Below are 23996 nucleotides of genomic sequence, written 5' to 3' on the forward strand. Positions count from 1 at the left end.
TCATGACTTGATTTTCCAAAATGAAAATCAATTCCAGAGCCAAGAGTAATCTTGGTCCCTATCAGTCCTAACTCTTATCAACATGTTTTGGAAGGTCTCTAGGAATGGAGAAGTTATTTATGAGTCGCTTTCAACAGTTTGGCAAATACTTCCTTAGATTAACCTCACTCTCAAATGCTGACTCTTTACTTCCTCTAGTTTAGCCCTGTGTGGTTAGAGAGGAAAACGTGGTCTACCACTCCCTTTTATCTCCTACATATTGCTCAGGATACTAGCCGTATGTATGTATGTATGTATGTATGTATGTATGTATGTATGTATGTATTTGAGATGGAGTCTCATTCTGTCGCCTAGGCTGGAGTGAAGTGGCGCAATCTTCACTCACTGCAACCTCCACCTCCTGGGTTCAAGCAAATTCTCCTGCCTCAGCCTCCCGGGAAGCTGGGACTACAGGCTTGTGCCACCACGCCTGGCTAATTTTTTTGTATTTTTAGTAGAGATGGGGTTTCACCGTGTAAGCCAGAATGGTCTCGATCTCCTGACCTCGTGATCCGCCCACCTTGGCCTCCCAAAGTGCTGGGATTACAGGCGTGAGCCACCGCTCCCAGGTAGCCGGAGTTTGCCATTTATTCATTCTATCCCTTAGCCTCAAGGTGCTAATCAATCAAGATAAAAACAAAGCACTTAGGCAGCGCCTGACACATAGCAGGTACCCAACAATGTTAGTTCCCTTTCTCTCCCTTCTTTCTCGCAACACCATACATGTTCCTCGGCCTTTCTGGGCATTTTTTACTGGTTAAAGATGGTACTGAACCAAACAAACTAATCTTCTTTTGTAGCTCTAACATTCTGTGACTCTAATTCGCATATTCTCATTTGTTCTTCTATGCACTGCCATCATTTGGATCTAAAATGAGTGGCAGAGGAATACTACTAGTCTCTAGGTTGACTTAGCATACCTAAAACCACTTGCAGGAGTTTTGAAATTCAAACAATACAAATAACTGTTTAATGTGCTGCATCCATGTCATTCCTCCTTATTCTTGAATTACTCTCTTGAACTATGTAGATAACAGTGTTAAGTAAATGTCCTTATATATTGCTTAACATATTTGCCCATCTTTTCTAGTTTCCCTACAGAAAATGTCTTCATAGTATCCTAGGGGTTCTTGGCCCATCCTCCAACCCTAAAGGTAAGACTACTGTAATTAAGGGGAATTCTTTACTCAGTATTGGTGCTTTAATGGGGTCTTCCTGAAATGAACTGTGAATCTCTAAGAAAATTATCCTATAAATTTCACTAACTCAACCATAATTTTTCCTTCCATCCTGTATCCCTCTCTTCTTTATAAGCAATTATATCCAAGCTGGGCACGGTGGCTCACTTTGGGAGGCCGAGCACTTTGGGAGGCCGAGGAGGGTGGATCACAAGGTCAGGAGTTCAAGACCAGCCTGGCCAGCATGGTGAAACCCTGTCTCTACTAAAAATACAAAAAATTAGCTGGGCATGGTGGCACGCACCTGTAATCCCAGCTACTTGGGAGGCTGAGGCAGGAGAATTGCTGGAACCTGGGAGGTGGAGGCTGCAGTGAGCCGAGATCACACCACTGCACTCCAAGAAGAGCAAGTCCATCTCAAAAATAAATAAATAAATAAATAAATAAATAAATAAATAAATATAAGGAATTATACCCCAAGTCTCTTTCTGCAGCCCAGCTACCAGACTCTTCTAGTTCTCCCTTCTTACCCTTATTTCCACCTCTTATATTGCTTCATTTTCTGAGACTTTTGGTCCCCTAACAGAAATTATAAATATTAACACTAGTATAAGGCCAAACTAAAAAGTTCCAGACTTTAAAAAAGGGACCAGGCTACTAAGCTTTCTTTAGGTCTTTGAATTCAGCCTGTTTTCTCCAGAGCCAAATGCATTCAAAATTGCATTAGCCTTGGTGAGGAGGGTCATCTACAAGCTGATCCTCACCAAGGGTGTCCCTCATTAGGCACTACTGTAGTTCTGAGACTGAGGAGGGAGAAGGATCCCCTCCTAGAGACAGTCCATCAGATAGGCCCCTTAGGTAGAGAAAAGACATCCTCCAAGACTCAGACTTTGTTCTTTACTTAGCTCTGACTGCTATATGGTGGACTTCTTAAAGGTTTCTTCATGCTGCCTCCCTCAGGGTTGGTTTGGCCTGGATAAAATGCCCTTCATTCCTTTAGAGCTGTCAATACTATCTGTAGTTTACAAACATGCCAGAGCAAGATATCAAAAAGTCCATCCATTTACAGGTCCTAGAGAACCTGGGTCTAAGTAAGTTTATTTCATGGCTATACCTTCTTATTCCACAGAAGTATGCTGTAGCTGAAGGTTGCAAATTGAGAATGGTCCACTAACAAACTACCCACTTAGAGGGTATGAAAGACAAACTCAGTATCAGTCTCTTTCTCTCAGCCTTGGAGTACTAATTTTTTGAGATAAGAGATATGAGAGAAATCCAGTGGTCAAAGTGTTTTGGCACCCCAGTGATTAATCACCAGGCCATTAAAGCAACTCTTATCTGCTTTCTCTTAGATACCAGAGAGCCCTCTTCTCACCAAGCTTTACTTCCCACAGACACCATCTGCAACTGAGCTTAGAAATGTCATCAGCAAAAGCAACAATCTCAGGATATGGAAGAAGAGGATAAAAAGGTGAAGGTTGAAAGAGGGGAAGCAGGAAGACAGAAAGATGACTCCCTGCCTTTCCTGGCCAGGGTACAAAATAATCTTTTGTACCCTACATAACACAAATGAAAAGCTCCTTTCATAGCTCCTAGCAATAAGAAAGTATGGTTAGTTTACTTTCTCCTTCACTTTCCACTACAGTAGGTTGAGGATCCAGATAGACATTTGTCTTCTGAATTGACTCTCATTACCTTTCAAAACAATGAAATAGCAGTAACTCTAAATACCTGGTAGGGTTAAGCAATCAATACCGATGGTAGGCCTAAATTATTCCAGTTGAATGGTGAGTGGGGACAAAGAGAAATAGGAAAAGAAGTGGGTGGATAGGAGATGGAGAGACAGTTGCGTACAGTAAGGAGTACCACCAGTAATTCCTTCAGGTGTCGTACTCCCCCAAAGTCTTTCAACTCTGGCTTGGAGTAATCTCCTACTTGAGAGAATTCCTAATTAGGAACACTGGAGGTGTTCCTACAGATAAGAACTGTCACACCTGGACAGTAAAATTAACCAAGGTGTTCCTACAGATAAGAACTGTCACACCTGGACAGTAAAATTAACCAAAGTGTCCAGGAATGCTCACCTTGCCTCTCAGGACAACGAGAAGACTCAGCAGTTCCACCTCTCCCTTGGAATGGCTGAGTGCTTCCTCCCTTGAGGAATTCCCCATTCCCATTCCACTTAGCCCTTATGGATGATTAGGATATGAAAAGTCACTCAATAGTTAAAAAACAGTCAAGCTATGAGGCAATCTTTAATAACAATGGAAATCCCAAGATCAGCAGCACCAAGAGCATTAACTGTTTACTTCTTTGAGGCATTAACCATACAGTTAAGGATGCCTATCTAGGAAAGAACAGTGCCTAAGAAATTGAGGTACTGAACAGCATGGTTTCTGGTCAGAAATGGCCTTGGGTATGACAGAAAAATCTAGGTTAGTAAGGTCCTCAGCCTTTAGGCCCAGAATTGAAAAGACACTGCTTCAATTTTCACTGCTATGAAGTGAAAACAGTATTTTCTAGTAGGTTGAAGTTTATACCCCAATCATGAACTTGCAACCAGGAACACATAATTCCAGAAATTGGAACAATCTTGAGCTCTCCATTCTCCAAGATGTGACTTAGCCCACAGGAAAGGGAACACCACTTAAACTTTTGAGGATTCAAAAACAGGTTAGCAACTCTCATCATCACCAGTTTTTGAATTCAACTTCCTTCTAATTTCCCTTGCTCTGGTGTATCCCTTAACCTTCCTGTATGACTTGCTCACCCCATTTACAACTTCAGATACCTATCGCCCTTCTTTCTTTCTCCTAGTGGACTTTATCTGCCCTCTGCCCATTTGTCATAACTAGCAGGATTGCAGCACATACCACAGGGGCAAATTTATCCTGTGTTCTAAGCCATGAAAGAGAAGGGGAAGCAATTCTGTCTTCAGGTGGAGATGGGAAAGATTTTGGAAACAATAGAGATTTTAACTTTTAAACAACTTTTTGATTCACTTTCTGGATTGGCAACGCATCGGGAAATCTCAGCAAAGGTAGGTACACTAATCCCCATGCTGACTCTGCATGTAATAACATGGGAACTGAGGTAGGGTGGGTGGTGAAGTCTGGTTTAAGACTATCCTTTGGGTCTAAACAGCCTCTTACCAACTTCCCTTGATGACAGTTGAGCTCAAACCCACTTACCTCTCCTGTCAGGAGGAGTCAGGGTACATGAAGCTCAACTCTTTTGATGGTTTGGTACCATTATTTGTATAACTTTTCTACTTTAAAAAAATCACATTTCATGGTTTTTCCCAACTCATTTATTCTCTAGTTCCTAGTCTAGCATTTTCAAGCACCTCTTCAAATCCTGATAACCTTTTGCTGGGAGGGGGAGTTAATGAGTCTATAATGATTCTGAGACAGAGAACCCCTAAGATAAAGTGGAGGAAAAACGTCCTTTATACATGATTAGATATGCTCAGGGGGTACAGATTAAGAAGTAAATGCAATGGAGCAAAAGTGGTATAGTAACAGGAAATATTTAATTTTCCAATCTCCACTTTCCATTTTTATAAACTGAAAGAAAAAAATTTAATATATTACAAAATATCTGTACATAGACAAGATACACCCAATGGGGGTCAAAAACGAGAGAGAAAGGAATACAGTGTCAGGAACCTAAATCAGGGAGAATGAGGTGGCAACTGACACTTTTCTGATGCAGCATTCTCTCTCAAAACCTGCTGGTAACCATTTTAGCACGGTAACTATATATGCATATTATATATACACACACACATACAAGTGGTTGGGTGATGTCTATGGCATAAGCTAATAGAAGTTCTACTTGCAAATTTGTGCTAACTGCCCTGCTTTAAACGTATAGATTTGATGTTGCTTTCAAATACTTATCGTTCCTATGGACAGTTGAAGAAAAAACTAAGGAAACTGGGTCAAGTATATTTGTTTTCAAAACCACAAAAATGATCACGGTCAAACCAGTTTTGCCTCCCACTCATGAACAGAATCAGATTTCTCATCTGTTCAAAATAATGTATTTAATAGACTTAATATCTCTCATTGTACAAGAATTAAAACAAAACGAAAACCACTTTTGAATGGAATTAATTGGGTTTGTAATTTTCAAATAGTCAAGGTGAAATTCTGCCAAACCTTTACTTCCATCATGTTTATAGATAACGTAACTGAAAAATTAACAAATACCTTTTCTTCCTCCATACAGATTCCAGGATATTTAAATAAGCTTTTTTTTCCCTCTGCTTTTAGAAATAGTCAAAACTACCAAACTTTGTTTTCATTTTAAAAGACTCCCAAAATGGGGGTGGGGGTGAGATGGGATCATACATACACATACACTCACACATACACTCACCCCCTTCCCTAGTAGGGATGAGGGAATGGAGGCTTAAGTATATTATTTAGGATATTTGGCATAATTAAAAATAAGAGGTGGGAGAGGGGAGGGAAAAACATTATTGATGACTGCTGATAACCAAAATACAATGAAAATATATAGAGAATTTTATTCATATTTGATGGGAAACCAACTTTTTTTCATTGAACAGATACTTCTGAAAGTATCCCAGGCTCACGTTCTTTAATAAAAAACAGGGAGTGGGGCCCAATAACTCAAATTCAAATATTCTAAAACACAAAGGCCCATGTCTGAGGACTAAGAAGTCAACAGACAGAAGGTTCAGATGAACTTTAATGCGATTTACCAATAGCATGTCAGTAAGCCTAGTAAATCTAACTGGACACACTGGTATAAAAAGCCATCAATGCCAAAATAGCTAGAAGGCTCTCTTTCTAAATCAGTGTTTGGCCCTGGAGGCAAGGCCAGATCAAAAACCAGAGAATAATAAAGAAATACACACACCGATATCTAGCTATATCTCATTAACAGGGGAAAACAGTCTTCAAGTAAGTATCTGAAGAGGGTTCTTCTTTCATTTCTTTAAAGTTTTTTTTTTTTTAAGTAATGCACCTTTCTCTTATAAGTAGATTTTATTTTTTAAAATAAGAACTTGGCATTGAAACATGAAACTTGAGTTTTGAAAACTACCCTCCAAGATGCTGAAGTATGTTTACTTTTTCTTTGTAAAAGGGGCTTAACCTATGTTTCCTGAAGGTCTAAGTCTGTGCAGATAAATTATATGACATGTATCTGTTTTTAAAACACTCTATATGCTGGTACTCACATAGAAATAGAAGCCAGAATGAGAAGCCTCCCAAATTATCCCACCCTGACAGCCCTTCCCTTTTTCATTTCCTGTTTATGACAAGGCAAAGTTCTTGCCTGGAAGCACAATTTAACCACTTTTACCAAAACCAAATCCAAATCTCTTTGGAGGAAAAATCCCTAAAAGAACTGGCAGGGTACACATGCTGGGATGTGGGTATGTCAATACTGTTCTTCCTCACAGTATGCTGTTTTAAAATTATTTTTTTAAAAAAGGTCAGGTATTGATGTATCTTCAGAAAAATACCCACCCTAAACTAGGTTACATTTCCATGTATCTTCAGGATTTGTTTTTCTCTTTGACAATATCACAATGCTCTGTTTGAAAGGTTTTTGTTTTTTTTTTTTGACATAAAAATATATGTGTAAACAATATGCTAAATGCTGTTATTAGCCCTCTAGGAATGGAGGCATCATCTCTAACCACAACTCAGCAGCAATGTCCAAGCTGTCCACACTTACAAATCAACTTCCCCATCAGAACATGGTTTAAAAAACAAAACATTTTAGAATTGAAGAGTTACAGAGAACAATGTAAGAGTCTGAATTTCCTTTCCTTTATTTCAAAAAAAGTAAAGAATTATCCCAGGTTCTTGGGCATCTCAACGATTTTTTCCAAACAAATGCCTCAAAGAGAGAGAAACAGCGAGAGCGAGCGAGACAGACAGAGAGAGAGAGAGAGAGAGAGAGAGAGAGAGAGAGAGAGAGAGCGCACACATCAGCAAAAAAGGAAAGAGACTGGGTAAAGTCTACCTACTTGCCCAAGAATGCCACGTTCTACAACCTGCTTTATGTGCAGGGAGAAGGGCGTATCTTTTGTCAAAGTGGAGTAAACTTTAAGGATGAGTAATTTATTTGGAAAAAAAGTATGTTCAAGATGCTCAATGGGGAAAAAGTGTTCACTTAAAAGCAAAATGTGAGATGGTGGAGAGGAAAGAAACATTTATTCAAATCAGCCAGGCCACTCTGTTTCCCTTACAGCAAAAGCCAAAGAGCAGCTCAAATTTTGTGAACACTATTCTCTTTAAAGGAAAAAAACCCAAAACACCTAAATTAAAATTCAAAAGAAAGAAACCACACACAACCCCCCACCCCAAAACTTTAAAAATCAAAGAGCCTCTCCTGAGCCATCTCAATACTGAAACTGTTCTTTCTCTCTTCCGATCAGTAAGTGCAGGCAATGAACTAATAAAACATTTACTTTTCAATGTAATGATCCTCTCCATATTCTCTACTTGTATCTACTAAGGTAGAGTTGAAGTAAATGTTCTGGCTATAGACCATCCAGGGGGAACTGGTGCCAACATCATTATTTCGTAAGTCGCCTGCTAGTAGCAAGTGAGCAAGGAATACAACGGACAGCTTTGCAGTAGCCAAATGCAGATGATTACCTCGCTCTGGCAAATGATTTCATTAAAGATTCAGAGAACTGGATGGAAGGATGGATAGGAAAGGAATCTTTCAGGACACTGAAGTCTCTGGGTTAGTAAGGAACTCCTCTCCCTCTTCCCCCTCTTGGTGGGACTCTTGTAGGCCCCCGATAGAGTTTTCCATAAGCAGAAGACTGAGTTGGGCCCCCCCAGTGAAGGCCTGCTCCTGAGCTGCTGGCCCCAGTGGTTCCTGGCCCCAGCTCCCCATAGTTTTGCAATTTGGTCTCTGCATGTACCACAGAATTGCTGCTTCCCTCAGCCTTCAGGAATGGTTGCCCGACCACCGGGTGTAACGCTAAGGGGACCCTGGCAAAACGGAGGTCCTGGTCCCCTGGAAACTGCACTGACCCTGTGCCCTGGTAACTGCTGGACTCCCCAAGGTGGCTCACAGAGCCTGAGAAGGTCCTGTTCTTCACCAGGGTCTGGACCAAGGATTCTGTCAAGGCTGGACCAGAGTTTCGTTCATCAGTGTCAATGGCACTGAACCCTGTTTCAGGCCCATCAGTGTTTCCATAAGTCCTGTTTGGACGGGGTCGGGTGGAGTACTCCATTGGTCTCAAGGCCTGGTGCTCATGTGGCAGGTGGCCAGGAGGCTCTGCTTCAGGCTGGGATAAAAGTTGCAGCAAGGCGGCTGTCACGGCTGGGTTCAACTCCTGGGGGGCGCTGGAAAGATCGCCTTCAACCAGAGGGGGTGGAGGTGGCGGCGGTGGAGGTCCGGGGGGCTCAGGGGGCCTCTTCTCTGGTGGAAGAATGTGAGGAGGACATGCTGTGGAAGGGTTACTTCTTTTAAACACCATCTTAAAAAGCACATGTGATTATAAACACAAACACACACACTGTGCAACATAAACAAATATCAATATAAGTAACCAGATATATAAAGAATAAAATCTTGGGATCAGAAAATTGCAATTATAAATAAATCAAGTGATTAAAAGTAAAACAGTTGCATCCTGGATCTAACAGCTAGTGTAAAAATATCATATGTTTCAAATGATTATCCTGATTTTTGTCTAAGATTTCCTCCATTTCCTTCCTTTAAAGAACTGTTCTAACATGCAGGCTGTTGGCAGACTCCCTGCCCCTTTTTGCTGTTAGATGGAAACATTAAAACAAAGCAGAAGGAAGGAAGATGAGAGGGAACAATATACATGCTGTGGTCACATTTCTAGGACATAATCTTGCTCTACAACAGAGACCTTGAGTGGACTTGGCTAACACATTTTACAGAATGTTTGATGACATAGGTTAACCTGAAATAAAACTTAAAGAATATATAGGAGAGATAAAATAAAGTAAAAAGTTTTCATTACTGTCATGTATAAAAATACACTTGCTTCTCCAAACTTTAGTCACGTCTCCCCAAAATCATAGTCTGAAAGGATTTTAACTACCATATTATCATTCAGCTTCCTATGTTACAGTAATTTTAAAGACTAATTTCTATCATAATTTTCTATTTTGTTTTCTTAACTACTGCATTTTTTTCCATGCTATGAAAAACAAATCACTATAGCAGTGTCATGCAGAATGAACTGTTGATAAACATCTGTTTATCTTGGAGACGGTGACAAGAACTGAATATTTAGAAATATATTAAATTCATACTATACTCTGTCTTTACAAAGATCTTTTGTCTTTCTTGAACTACTTCCACCAGACTTTCTTTTTTCCACTGCTGCCTAAATGTGCTTAAGCATGATAAACATTGTCTGATAATGAACTCCTGCCAAGGCAGGAGAGGAGAGATGTAAAATGGTATGAGTTTGAGGACAAAGAAAACCACTGAGACAGAAGTATGGTAGAACAATGCCTTTAGAAAATTGAGAGTCATCCTGCTGAAGAAAAGATTTAATGTTTTGGGATATCTTCCAAATGACCGATTTTTCTTTTCCCTATGGAAGCATATTTTAAAATATATATATAGTCATTCTTCAATTATCTAAGCTGTGATGTAAAGTCATTACTCAAAACAAGCCAAAAACAGTTTTTAGTTATAATTAGATATTTTTGTAGCATATTTACCTTAATTATATTTTGCAAAGACAATCAGTAATTAAGTTTGTATTCCCTTAGCATGCAGATGAAAGCACTCTGAAAACACTACAAAATTGTAAGGTTGTACAGTACAAAAGATGGTCAGGTGTTACACGTAACATCCAAGCAGGGTGACCAACAGTCCCAGTTTGTCTGGGACTGAGGGGGTTTTCCAGGTTGTCAACGTTCAGCTTTAAAACCAGGACAGTTCAGGAATGAATTGGTGACCCTATGTATAGTACCCACCCAAGTTATTTGTTGACTGGCTGGTTGACAGGGTGGCAGGGGAAAATGAATTTAAGGACAAAAAATTAGCCATGGAAAATTTTGAACATGGAGAGTAGACATGCTGAAAAAGGAGGGCAAGCTGGACTACAAGTAATGATAGATTTCAGAGCCTTTTGCTTTCAACACTCTCTATATAAGGACATCACTGTACCAGTTATTTAAAAAGTATTTCTGGACTACACATAAAATGGAACACGAGGATTTTTAATACCGAGGTCAAATAACTTAAAAATGTATAACTGTAAAAGTGAGATAATCTAAACTTACATTCTTCCAGCTATGCCATTTTTTTGTATTCAAACTTTGCCTTTTATGTAAATAGCCTAATTATGTTTCAACAGAACTAACACTTGAGGTCAAATTCTTTCATATGTGTAAAATAAAAATTCTATTCCAAAGTAGCAAAGGCTGGGCATGGTGGCTCATGCCTGTAATCCCAGTACTTTGGGAGAACAAGGAAGGCAGATCACTTGAGGTCAGGAGTTAGAGACCAGCTGGCCTACAAGGTGAAACCCCATCTCTACTAAAAATACAAAAAAATTAGCCGGGCCTGGTGTCACACACCTGTAATCCCAGCTACTAGGAGGCTGAGGCAGGAGAATTGCTTGAACCTGGGAGGTAGGGTTTGCAATGTGCTGAGATCACGCCACTGCACTCCAGCCTGGGTGACAGAGTGAGACTCCATCTCAAAAACAAACAAACAAAAAAACTTATTAAAGTAAGCCTAATACTTCTTAAAGGAATTAAAAATAAAATATGAATTATAAATCATATTGTTATTATCTAAAGTATCAATGTTGTCAATCCTTAAAAGTATGGACTTTTGGCTGGGTGTGGTGGTTCACACCTGTAATCCCAGCACTTTGGGAGGCTAAGGCGGGTGGATCACCTGAGGTCGGCAGTTCAAGACCAGCCTGGCCAACACAGTGAAACCCCATCTCTACTAAAAATACAAAAAAAAATTAGCCAGGTGTGGTGGCAGGTGCCTGTAATCCCAGCTACTTGGGAGGCTGAGGCAGGAGAATTGCTTGAACCCAGGAGGCAGAGGCTGCAGTGCACCAAGATCGCGCCATTGCATTCCAGCCTGGGTGACAGAGAGAGACTCTGTCTCAAAACAAACAAAAAAAAAGTACGGACTTTCAGGATTGACAACAATAAGGATGTATTATTGAAATGTAAAAATAAATTTAAAACTTCAGGCCGGGGGTAGTGGCTCAAGCCTGTAATCCCAGCACTATGGGAGGCCGAGGCGGGCAGATCACCTGAGGCTGGGAGTTCGAGACCAGCCTGGCTAACATGGTGAAACCTCGTTTCCACTAAAAATACAAAATTAGCTGGACATGGAGGTGCATGCCTATAATCCCAGCTACTCGGGAGGCTGAGGCAGGAGAATCGCTTGAACCCAGGAGGCGGAAGTTGCAGTGAGCCAAGATCATGCCATTGCACTCCAGCCTGGGCAATGGAGTAAGACTCCGTCTCCAAAAACAAACAAACAAACAAACAAACAAAACCCTTCATTTTACTCATTTGATTTCAACTTATCACCCTTCCCAATAAGTACAGAATAGTAAAACAGCAGCCCAATTAATAGGCTGTCACCTTCTCTGGTTTATACAGTCTGCCCTCTGGTGGAAGTGCTAATTAACAGTGAAATGGCCAAATAGAGATAGCAGGGGAGAAACAAGAACAAGTGAGCCACTGTAGAGGCATCAGCTGAATAATCCAGGGGTGACTGCAATAATTAGTTACGGCATTTCTACACTTTCCTCTGAAAAGTAAATCCAACAACTTCTGGCCATAGGCCAGGCCTTAAAACATATACTTTCTGCACCACCTCATATGAAATGTGAATGTAGGACCCTAAAGTTGAAGATTAGTATATCTCTTCAGCCCACGAGCCTCTTCTTATTCCCCAATTCATGGGGTCTTCATGGACAGTGAGAATTTCCAAGGAGTTAAAAACATTTTTACATAAGTAAAGATTTTGCAAATACAGTGTGAATCAGAATTAAAGAACTTAAACTGCTTTTCCCTCTAATAAATTGCACGCTATGGTCATGTGAGATTAAAGTATAACTTATCCCCATTTTCCTTTTTTTTCTTTATAATATACGCACTTCCTGATCTGGGGTCCATTCAATTGCTTCTATCAGAAACAGATTTAAAGGAATTGTTCTTATACACTATTATTTTTGGGAAAAGAAATGTATAGTGTTAATTATCTACTTAGAAATATTCCCAAATTATTCTTCAGGAAATTAACAATGATATTTTATTAGGGTTTTCTTGATTGTATCTTCCAGGAAAGACTGGCATTCAGCATCCACTCCACTAGAGGTAAAGAAGTATAGTCTGATAATGGTTTGTTTGGAAGTCAGATTTCCAAGTGCTAGGACTAGTTGGCCACCACACACAGTTCAAGATGTGTGGTTCAAGATGCATCACTAGCTATGGTTGTGGTTTCCTTGGTTAGAACACAGGGGCTTTACTTACCTATCTCCTAGGAGGTGGAAAAACAATCAGTATAGGAAAGGTGCTTTGGGAAGCTTTGAGACTTAAATAAAAGAAGCCAAGCAAGAAATACATTACTTGGTGCTATGTTCTCCTGTAGACTAGGTTACAGAATAACTGAAACCAAGGCCATTGATGTGGGGGAAAAAAAATGTTAAGAGATTTTTAAGAGGGTATCAACAGCACCTGAGCTCAATGAGATTCATGACCGGTCTGTTTACCTGCTGCCTCCTCCTGTGGCATTGTGGGAGTTCTTCGGGGCCCCTGTGGCCCACTGTTCTTGTCACTGTTGTTTTCCTCCAGACTGCCTGCTGGCTCTTGGGTTTTCATCAGCTGACTCAAGAGAACTGCCAATATATTCTGCATGTCAGCTGGTGTGCTTGAAGCTTCAAGGGTCGTCTGTTCTGCTGAAGGCAGGATCACTGGGGCAGAGGGTGCTTCCTTCAAAGACTCCTCTGGGGCCATGGTCTCTGAGTCCTGCTGCTGGGAAGTAGCTTCCGTCAGGGCACTGATGGATTGGTTCAGGGCTTCCAGCTGCTGCTGCATCTCTGGGTTGGAGTGGATGTTAAGCAGCTGTGCCATTTGAGGGATGCTCAGGTCGGTTTGGCTCTGCAGCAGGTTTAATAACACTGCCAATTCACTTTGATTCAGCTGTTGTGTGATGTCAGCAAGGCCTGTTGAAAGACAGTGAAGCCAATATAAGACGATGAGATAGGCCAAGGGCCCTTTGCCTTCTTCAACTGGCAACAGCAACTTACAATATCCAAAAAATGAAATTTTCATTTTAAATGTCTCATTTTTTCATGCCTCAAAATGTCATGACACATTTTGTTACTCTTTATGCTTTCGCTTAAGAAATACAGGCACTAATAACTAAAACATCTCTGGATTGTGCATAAAAGTGACTTCACTTTATCTGTATTTTTCAAGTTCTGTGATTTTCAATCCTTTATTATACATCAGAATTACTAAGAGAGATTTAAAAATCTCTCCTATTCAGATGCCTCAGGACCCATCCCTAGAGATAGGCAATCGTATAGGCATATTTGTTTTTAAAGCTTCCAGGATGATTCTAATATACAGCCAGTATTAAAAGCCACTGCTATAAGTGAAGAGGGGAGGGAAAGTGAACCAGAAAAAAGAGTATCTTTTGTCCCGAAGAATTGGTCATAACACAGGAGAACTACTTTGTTATAACAGTTCAATATGACATAGTTTCAGATACATTTAGATCAAAATAACAGTCTATAGAACAACATTTAGCAATTGTAATTTAACACTACTAGATTCTATGAAGGTCTTATCAAATCTAATATAAACAAGGCTCCAAATTATGTGTTTCATAAAGTCATGGGTGAACTAACCTTAAATTAAATTTGACTTACCTAATTCACTGATTTATGCCACACATCTAATTGAGATACAGTGTTCCGTACATATTTCAGGAAAGGAAAATGATCTATTGTAGACTTTCTGGACCATATGTACGAAACTTGGTTAATCTCCTTCTCACCATAATGAGGACATTAACCTCTTTCCTAATGGTTCACTGGACCAAAAACTAAAAAACAGACACACACACAAACTCCTTACACTTGATCTTCAAAACCTGCCAAATACGCTTAGCAAAAGCACAAAGGCCCCATTCTGGCACTGACCTATTGCATCCCCAGCCCCAGACTCCACCTTGCCAGGAGCAGGCTGAGGTGGTGCTGGGCTGCTGTTCTTCACAGGCTCAGTACTTGTCCCTGAGGTAGTTTCTTTTCGAGAAGTTTTGGATGGAGGTGGCTCTTCGACTACAACACCACTTTGTCGCTGACGTCGCCGTTTCTTACTCCACAACTCATGGCAATCCTGCCAGTGGGGGAGGCTGGAAAAAGACAAAGCAAAGGGGAAATATGTAAGGGAATGCAGCAGTGAATGAATGGAGGAGCAAAGGATTAAAATGGGAAGGCAAAGACTGTGGGAAATGTAAAGAATAAGGAAAACAAAAATAACCAAAAAAGTTAGTAAGTAGGTAACAGCAGTGTAAAATAAATCATGGCAGATGGTAGTCTGAGGAAATAAAAGTACGAAAGTTACATAGTGAGAAAGGAGGATCTTGCTAATACTAGGTACAGACCAGCTATATAAATTCCCATATAAATACTGTCTTTCCTTGGCATAACAACAATAAAGGAGAACTGTATTGGTCAAGTTTCAGTAGGGAATAAAGACGAGGACAGTAATGGCTGGCTTGTTAATGTATACAGAAGGTCGAGGAAAGGCGGTGACTTAAACCATGGAACCATGTATCATGATCAAAACATCTCTGTGCAAAATCAACTTATGTGTAATTTGGTTTGTGAGGACCAAAGACTAGTTCTTTCCCCTTTCTGCCCACAGAATTTCTATGACTGGATATCAACTTGCTCATCTGTGGAGTTCAGCACTACGTATAACTTAGTCCAGACTCTCTCATACAATCAGACCAAGTAGGTCAAATCTTACTATAAATCTCTCTATAATAGGAGTTCCCAAATTTCAGTAAAACCCTTATATGTTTCAAGTCATATTCAATGTATCAACATTCTAGTGTAATAAATGAATTTGGCTGGGCGTGGCAGCTCATGCCTGTAATCCCAGCACTTTGGGAGGTAGAGGCAGGCGGATCATGAGGTCAGGAGTTCGAGACTAGCCTGGCAACATGGTGAAACCTGGTCTCTGCTAAAAATACAAAAATTAGCCAAGTGTGGTGGTGTGTGCCTGTAATCCCAGCTACTAAGGAGGCTGAAGCAGGAGGATTGCTTGAACCTGGGAGGTGGAGGCTGCAGTGAGCCGAGATCACACCACTGCACTCCAGCCTGAGCAACAGAACAAGAGTCTGTCTCAAAAAAATAAATGAATTTGGACATTTCTTTGGAGCAATCAGATTTAGAATTACTACCTACTCATGAACTAACATCCTATCCATTTTTAAGACATGTAGTCTTTCTAAAGGTAAGAAAATGACCCCCAAAATTTGACATTAAAGCTATAATACTGTCACTGACAAATTCAAAGATAAAATACTTTTTTTTTCTTTTTCTTTTGAGACAGAGTCTTGCTCTGTTGCCCAGGCTAGAGTGCAGTGGTGCAATCTCGGTTCACTGCAACCTCTGCCTCCCGGGTTCAAGTGATTCTCCTGCCTTAGTCTCCCTGAGTAGCTGGGACTACAGGTACACGCCACTAAGCCTGGCTAATTTTTGTATTTTTTAGTAGAGACGGGGTTTCACTATGTTGGCCAAACTGGTCTTGAACTCATGACCTCAGGTGATCTGCCTGCCTCAGCCTCCCAAAGTGCTGGGATTACAGGCATGAGCCACCATGCCAGGCCAGATAAAAGACTTTTTATGTGCTATAATGTGGGATATGAATCTCTGAAGCTCCAATACAATACAGAGGCATTCATAAGATTTTAATTAAATAGAGACATATTAAAAGATCATATTTCTTTTATGTTACTTTAATTTTTTGAGATGGAGTATCACTCTATGGTCTAGGCAGGAGTGCACTGGCACAATCTCGGCTCACTGCAACCTCCACCTCCCGAGTTCAGGCGATTCTCCTCCCTCAGCCTCCTGAGTAGCCAGGACTACAAGCACACACCACCACACCTGGTTAATTTTTTGTATTTTTAGGAGAGACGGGGTTTTACCATGTTGGCCAGGCTCTCTTGAACTCCTGACCTCAGGTGATCCATCCACCTCGGCCTCCCAAAGTGCTAGGATTACAGGTGTGAGCGACCGCGCTCGACCGAAAGATCTTATTTCTTACATCAAAATTCAGTAATCTGGCTGGGTGCGGTAGCTCACGCCTATAATCACAGCACTTTGGGAGGACGAGGCAGGCGAATCACCTGAGGTCAGGAATTGGAGACAAGCCTGGTCAACATGGTGAAACCTCATCTCTACTAAAAATACAAAAATTAGCCAGCTGTGGTGCCGGGCTCCTGTAATCCAGCTACTCAGGAGGCTGAGGCACGGGAATCGCTTGAAGCCGGGAGGTGGAGGTTGCAGTGAGCTGAGATTGTGCCATTGCACTCCAGCCTGGGTGACAGAGTGAGAGACCCTGTCTCAGAAAAAAACAAAAACAACAAAAAAAACTGGCAGTGATGCAAACCATTTAAAACTGGGACTGTTGGCCGGGCTCAGTGGCTCACGCCTGTAATCCCAGCACTTTCAGAGGCCGAGGCAGGCAGATTACCTGAGGTCGGGACTTCAAGACCAGTCTCACCAATATGGTGAAACTCTGTTTCTACTAAAAATACAAAATTAGCCAGGCATGGGGGCGCATGCCTGTAATCCCAGCTACTCGGGAGGCTGACGCAGGAGAAACGCTTGTGGTGAGTCGAGATCACACCACTGCACTCCAGCCTGGGCAACAAGAGTGAAACTCTGTCTCAAAAAAAATAATAACAAAAAAAACCCCAAAAAACTGGGACTATCTCTGCAAGTGTGAGATATACATGGTCACCAGAGACATGCATGATTACAGCTGGAGGAATGGTTAAGAGCAAAAACCAGAGGGAGGCCAAGCATGTGTCTCCTGCCTGTAATCCCATGACTTTGGAAGGCTGAGGCGGGAGAATCACTTGAGCCCAGGAGTTTGAGACAGTCTGGACAACATTGTGAGACCCCATTTCTACAATTGGAAAAAAAAAAAAAAAAGGCTGGGACTGGTGGCTCATGCCTGTAATCCCAACACTTTGGGAGGCTGAGGCAGGCAGATCACCTGAAGTCAGGAGTTTGAGACCAGCTTGGCCAACATGGTGAAACCCTGTCTCTACTAAAAATACAAAAAAATTAGTTGGGCGTGGTGGCCTGCGCCTGTAATCCCAGCTACTCAGTAGGCTGGGACAGGAGAACCGCTTGAATCCAGGAGATGGAGGTTGCAGTGAGCCGAGATCACGCCACTGCACTCCAGCCTGGGCGACAGAGCAAGACTCCGTCTCGGAAAAAACAAAAAAGGCTGGGAGCAGTAGCTCACATCTGTAATCCCGGCACCTTGGATCACCCGAGGCCAGGAGTTCAAGATCAGCCCGGCCAACGTGATGAAACCCTGTCTCTACTAAAAATACAAAAATTAGCCGGGCATGGTGGCGTAATTCCAGCTACTTGGGAGGCTGAGGCATGAGAATTGCTTGAAACTGGGAGACGGAGATTGCAGTGAGCCGATATCGCACCACTGCACTCCAGCCTGGATGCGAAGAGTGAAACTCCGTCTCAAAACACACAAACAAACAAACAGGCCAGGCACGGTGGCTCACACCTGTGATCCCAGCACTTTGAGAGGCCAAGATGGACAGGAGTTCAAGACCAGCCTGGCCAACATGGTGAAACCCCATCTCTACTAAAAATACAAAAAAATGGCCAGGCACGGTGGCTCATGCCTGTAATCCCAGCACTTTGGGAGGCCGAGGTGGGCAGATCACCTGAGGTCGGGAGTTCGAGACCAACCTGACCAACATGGAGAAACTCTGTCTCTACTAAAAACACAAAATTAGCTGGGCATGGTGGCACGTGCCTGTAATTTCAGCTACTTGGGAAGGCTGAGGCAGGTGAATCGCTTGAACCTGGGAAGCAGAGGTTGCGGCGAGCTGAGATTGCGCCATTGTACTCCAGCCTGGGGAACAAGAGCGAAACTCCATCTCAAAAAACAAAACAAAATGAAACAAAAATACAAAAAAATTAGCTGGGTGTGGTGGCAGGCACCTGTAATCCTAGCTACTTGCAAGGCTAAGGCAGGAGAATCGCTAGAACCCGGGAGGTGGAAGAGGCAGAGCAAGATTCCATCTCAAAACAACAACAACAACAAAAAAAACACGCTGGACGCAGTGGCTTACGCCTGTAATCCCAGCACTTTGGTAGGCCAGGGTGGGTCACCTGAGGTCAGGAGTTCGAGACCAGCCGGGCCAGCAAGGTGTAACCCCGTCTCTACTAAAAATACAAAAATTAGCTGGGTGTGGTGGTGTGTGTCTGTAGTCCCAGCTACTCGGGAGGCTGAGGCAGGAGAATCGCTTGAACCCTGCAGAGGTTGCAGTGAGCTGAGTTGCGCCACTGCATTCCAGCCTGGGCGACAGAGACTCCATCTCAAAAATAAATAAACCAACCCACAAAAATCTAAAAGGAATACTTTCAAAGAGGCTCTACACAACAATATTCTGGGATGGAGATCCAGGGACAAAAGAAGACAGCTTGAGTCAAATTAGAACAAGTATCAAAGCTAAATCTATTACTTATATAAAGAAAAAAACAACAAAGATAAAACAAAAAAAAACAAACCTCAACCATAATACTCAAAGACACCTTTTCATTTGGGTCTTACTGGGCATCTGTGGTTCTTTTATGAGTTTCTCATCGTCTAAGGCCCAGGGAAAGGTTTAGGGTCACAACATGGCTACCAGCACTTACTCTGGAGGAGCCATTTTGCTGAGTTCGACATCTTTAAGGAAGTCGCTCTGTAGGGTCTGTTCAGCTGTGCACCGCTTACTAGGATCTAGTGTCAGCATGTGGTCCAATAAATCAAGTGCTGCAGAAGGAATGCTATGGAAAAGAACACAGAAAGGACAAGTTCACAATGACCCTACAGTTCTCAAATTTGTAATTTTGTTTCAAAGGGTCTCACACCTGTAATTCCAGCACTTTGGGAGGCCAAGGTAGGACTGCGTGAGGCCAGAAGTTTGAGATCAACCTGGGCAACATACTGAAACCTCATGTCTACAAATATATATATATTTTTAATTAGCTGGGTGCAATGCTGTGTACCCTGTAGTCTCAGCTATTTGGGAGGCTGACATTGGAAGATCACTTGAGCCTAGGAATTTGAGGCTGCAATGAGTTCTTACTGCACAACTGCATTCCAGCCTGGGCAACACAGCAAGAGCCCATCTCTTTTTAAAAAAAAAAAAAAAAAAGGATGGGCAATGGTGGCTCATGCCTACAGTCCCACACAGCACTTTGGGAGGCTGAAGCGGGTGGATCGTTTGAGGCCAGGAGTTCAGGACCAGCCTGGCCAACATAGTGAAACCCCATTAGCCAGGCATGGTGATGCACGCCTGTAATTCTAGCTCCTTGGAGGGCTGAGAATCGCTTGGACCCAGAAGGCGGAGGTTGCAGTGAGCCAAGATCACACTGCTGCACTCCTCCAGCCTAGGTGACAAAGTGAGACGGTCTCAAAAAAAAAAAAAAAAAAAAGTCTTTGAATTTCCATGTAAAACAAAAGAAAGCAAGCTGGAGGTTGGCTAACACAAGCAAGCAGATTTGCTCCCACACAGGATTTAAGAAATGCTGGGCCGGGCACAGTAGCTCATGCCTGTAATCCCAGCACTTTGTGGGGCCAAGGCAGGCAGATAATCTGAGGTCAGAAGTTCGAGACCAGCCTGGCTAACATGGTGAAACCCCATTTCTACTAAAAATACAAAAAATTAGCTGGGTGTGGTGGCACGTGCCTGTAATCCTTGCTACTCAGGAGGCTAAGGCAGGAGAATCACTTAAACCCAGGAGGCGGAGGTTGCAGTGAGCTGAGATGATGCCACTGCACTCTGGCTTGGGCAACAAGAGCGAAACCCCATCTCAAAAACAAACAAACGAGAAATGCTGTGCTATAACACAAGTAAAAAATATGGCCAATTCTGGCTAGGTGTGGTGGGCTTACACCTATAATCCCAGCTCTTTGGGAGGCTGAGGTGGGCAGATCACTTGAGGTCAGGAGTTCAAGACCAGCCTGGCCAACATGGTGAAACCCCATCTCTACTAAAAATACAAAAATTAACTGTGCATGGTGGCGGGTGCCTGTAATTCCAGCTACTTGGAAGGCTGAGGCAGGAGAATTGCTTGAACCTGGGAGACGAAGGTTGTGGTGAGCCAAGATCGCGTCACTGCACTCCAACCTGGGTGACACACACAAAAATATGGCCAGTTCTATCCATCTATTAAAGTTAAAAAAAGTAAAATAAAATAACAGAGAGGGGAAAAAAGTAAGAAGAAAACAAAACCAAAACATGGCCAGGCGTGGTAGCACGAGTGATCTTCCTGCCTCAGCCTCTCAAAGTTTAAGCCCAGCACTTTGGGGGGCTGAGGCAGGAAGAGCACTTGAGCCCAGGAGCTCAAGACCAGCCTGGGCAACATTAGGAGACCCTATCTCTACACGGAAAAAAAAAAAAGCCAGGTGTGGTGGCGGGTGCCTGTGGTCCCAGCTATTCAGAAGGCTATGGTGGGGCCGGACGCAGAGGCTCACGCCTATAATCCCAGCACTTTGGAAGGCAGAGGTGGGTGGATCACAAAGTCAGGAGTTCAAGACCAGCCTGGCCAACATGCTGAAACCCTGTCTCTACTAAAAATACAAAAATTAGCTGGGTGCAGTGGCAGAGGCCTGTAATCCCAACTACACTGGGAGGCTGAGGCAGGAGAATCACTTGAACTCGGGGGGCAGAGGTTGCAGTGAGCCAAGATCATGCCACTGCACTCCAGCCTGAGTGGCAAAGTGAGACTCTGTCTCAAAAATAAAAAAAAATAATAATAATAAAAGAAGGCTAAGGTGGGAGGATTGCTTGAGCCCAGCAGGTCAAGGCTGCAGTGAGCCCTAAACGTGCCACTGCACTCCAGCCTGGACAACAGAGCAAGACCCTGTCTCAATTTAAAAAACAAACAAACAAAACCCATGAAGCCAACAATTCCATTCTCTTTTTCTCATGGAAAGATCAAGAAGGCTATGAGAAAATTTATATATTGTTCAAAATAAAATGGTTTTCTATTGTCTAAAGCCTTCAGAAGAGAAAATTACAAAAGGGCTATGATAAAACTCATATACTGTTCGAAACTAAAATGTTTTCCTACACTGTGTTGCCATGATAAACTGGGACAACATTAACTACCCAGACCAGGAAAAAGCCAAGTCCCAACACCAGCCAGACACAGAAACGAGATGTTCATTTTCCCCAAACTCACAAAGAGAATTCTTCTCGTAGACGCCTTCGATATTGCTTCTTCGGTTTCATGGTGTTGAAGTAGGGCAGTTTGATAACATCAGGCCACACAGCTGGACAAGGGCTACCACAAAGTCGGCTGAAAACAAAGCAAAAGCAAGAACAATGGAGTGAGTGAGTCAACATCATGAATTCTGGAGGTTTCAGAAGCAGAAATTATTACCTCCTGAGGTCTGGGGAATCTTTGGTTATTACATTACAGGGCATGCAGAAAGGAAAATATGACATTACTGCTTTAAGGGCAGAAAGGCAGAGAACAGAAAGAACTGGTTATAACAGAGCAAAGAAAAAATACTCGGATAATAATCCTAAATGATCCACATTATTTGGATTTGTGAAATGTTTTAATCCCCCCATACAGGTTTTTATTACCAGTTTTGTTCTGTTCAGTTAATAGTAATTACAAAGGGCTAACATGATCCTATAGTATCCCTATAGGGTAAACTGTGAGATGAGAAGAGAGTATAAGACTGAAAATTTTGAGAGATAATCAACAGTTTACCAAATAACAACAACAAAAATATCACCTTTATCACCTTTAAAAAATGTCTACATTGGCTGGGCACGGTGGCTCACGCCTGTAATCCCAGCACTTTGGGAGGCCGAGGTGGGCGGATCATGAGGTCAGGAGATCGAGACCATCCTGGCTAACATGGTGAAACCCCGTCTCTACTAAAAATACAAAAAAATGAGCCGCGTGTGGTGGTGGGCACCTGTAGTCCCAGCTACTCGGGAGGCTGAGGCAGAAGAATGGCTTGAACCTGGGAGGTGGAGCTTGCAGTGAGCCGAGATCACGCCACTGCACTCCAGCCTGGGTGACAGAGCAAGACTCCATCTCAAAAAAAAAAAAAAAGTCTACATTAGGCTGGTGTGGTGGCTCACGTGTGTAATCCCAGCACTTTGGGAGGTCAAGGTGGGAGGACTGTTTGAGCCCAGGAGTTCCAGTCCAGACAACAAACATAATGAGACCCTATCTCTACAAAACAAATGAACGAAAAATAGCTGGGACTACAGGTGTAGTCCAAGCTACTCAGGAGGGTAAGGTGGGAGGATCACTTGAGTGCAGGAGTTTGAGGCTGCAGTGAACTATGATCACACCACTGCACTCCAGTCTAGGTGACAGAGCGAGACCCTGTCTAAAAAAAAAAAAATACAAAAAACATTATTAGCCTGCTATATTCTTCCCTTTAATTTTATTGAAAAAAACAAAACAAAAACAAACCCACCCAAATGCCAGCCCAATCCTGGGCTTTCCCCATATTTTCTATTATAGGTTGTATTTTATAACTATTTACATGCTATATACCTTACTAAACTCTAAATTCTTTGAAGGCGGGGACCTATTTTTAATCTCTGAATCCTAAAGTTTAACGTTAAAAGTAATCTGTTGTATAACAGGCTCAATAAATATTTGCTGAATAAATTTAATCTAATCTGAGCTATGAATGGAAGAGCCATCCCAAAAATGGTATGCTTTTATATGAAGAGCTAATAAAAAATATGCAAAGTAAGATCTAAAAATTAGGTGAAATAAAACTTCTTTATATGTATAGCCTATGACAAAATATATGGTAAAGCTGACTGAGTAAAGAGAAACTTACTTGGACATAAGAAACATAAACTCATTCAGAATGACTAGAAAGTGTTAGAAACTGGAGGATGAGAATACCTATCACACCTGGGCACTCAAGAGCACATGTACAGCTGTACCTGATCAGTTCTAGCTGAGCCAGTTCCAGATTGGCTTGAAAAATAGGCTTCTTTGTGAACAGTTCCCCAAGAATACATCTAGAAAAGGTAAAATTGAGAGGTCAGAAGAGAAATTCTTAGAGCCTATTTAAAGTGTCTCAAAAAATTTTTATATTATTGATATGTCGGATTGCAACCAAGATAAATAGCCCCAAATTTCAGTGTCTGAGTTTCCAAAGAGAAAATATTTCTTGCAGTGAAACAGACAGTATAAAGGATTTAAATTTGCCAGCAGATCAAACTTTTGCCACCTATTAAGGACACTCTATAATCAGAGAAAGGGAGTCAAGAGTCTTTTTCTATCATGCCATTGTAATTAAGGAAATAACTAAAGACAATTTTACAAGGTTGCTCAAAAGTAAAGAACAATACTAACAAAAAATAAATAAACAAGGATGCTCTCTGCAGTTAGTTTCTATAAAGTTTGAATTCATTTTTGTCATTAATCTGCTCTGTAGAAGATGCACTATACTATAGCCTTCTTGGCACTATATTTCAAATAAAATA

General features: G+C 41.9%; 1 protein-coding gene across 22 annotated transcripts in view; it reads right to left on the reverse strand.

Annotated features, from left to right (window-relative positions):
* The window catches only part of CDK12 (cyclin dependent kinase 12), a 105776-nt gene that overhangs the window by 28302 nt on the left and 53478 nt on the right, over positions 1 to 23996 (reverse strand). For 9 of the 22 annotated variants that reach the window (XM_054671590.2, XM_063798611.1, XM_054671598.2 and 6 more), the window contains 5 exons: positions 23451 to 23528; positions 21703 to 21819; positions 19168 to 19299; positions 14395 to 14606; positions 12958 to 13410 (listed from right to left, as the gene is read on the reverse strand). In XM_054671590.2, the coding sequence (XP_054527565.1) occupies positions 12958 to 13410; positions 14395 to 14606; positions 19168 to 19299; positions 21703 to 21819; positions 23451 to 23528 (992 nt within the window). Of the gene's footprint in view, positions 1 to 4727; positions 8698 to 12957; positions 13411 to 14394; positions 14607 to 19167; positions 19300 to 21702; positions 21820 to 23450; positions 23529 to 23996 lie in introns of those variants that run through there. The other 13 variants (XM_016930766.4, XM_054671571.2, XM_016930769.4 and 10 more) reach the window with 5 other exon arrangements.

Source organism: Pan troglodytes, chromosome 19 (genome assembly GCF_028858775.2).
Source record: "Pan troglodytes isolate AG18354 chromosome 19, NHGRI_mPanTro3-v2.0_pri, whole genome shotgun sequence".
Lineage (NCBI taxonomy): Eukaryota > Metazoa > Chordata > Mammalia > Primates > Hominidae > Pan > Pan troglodytes.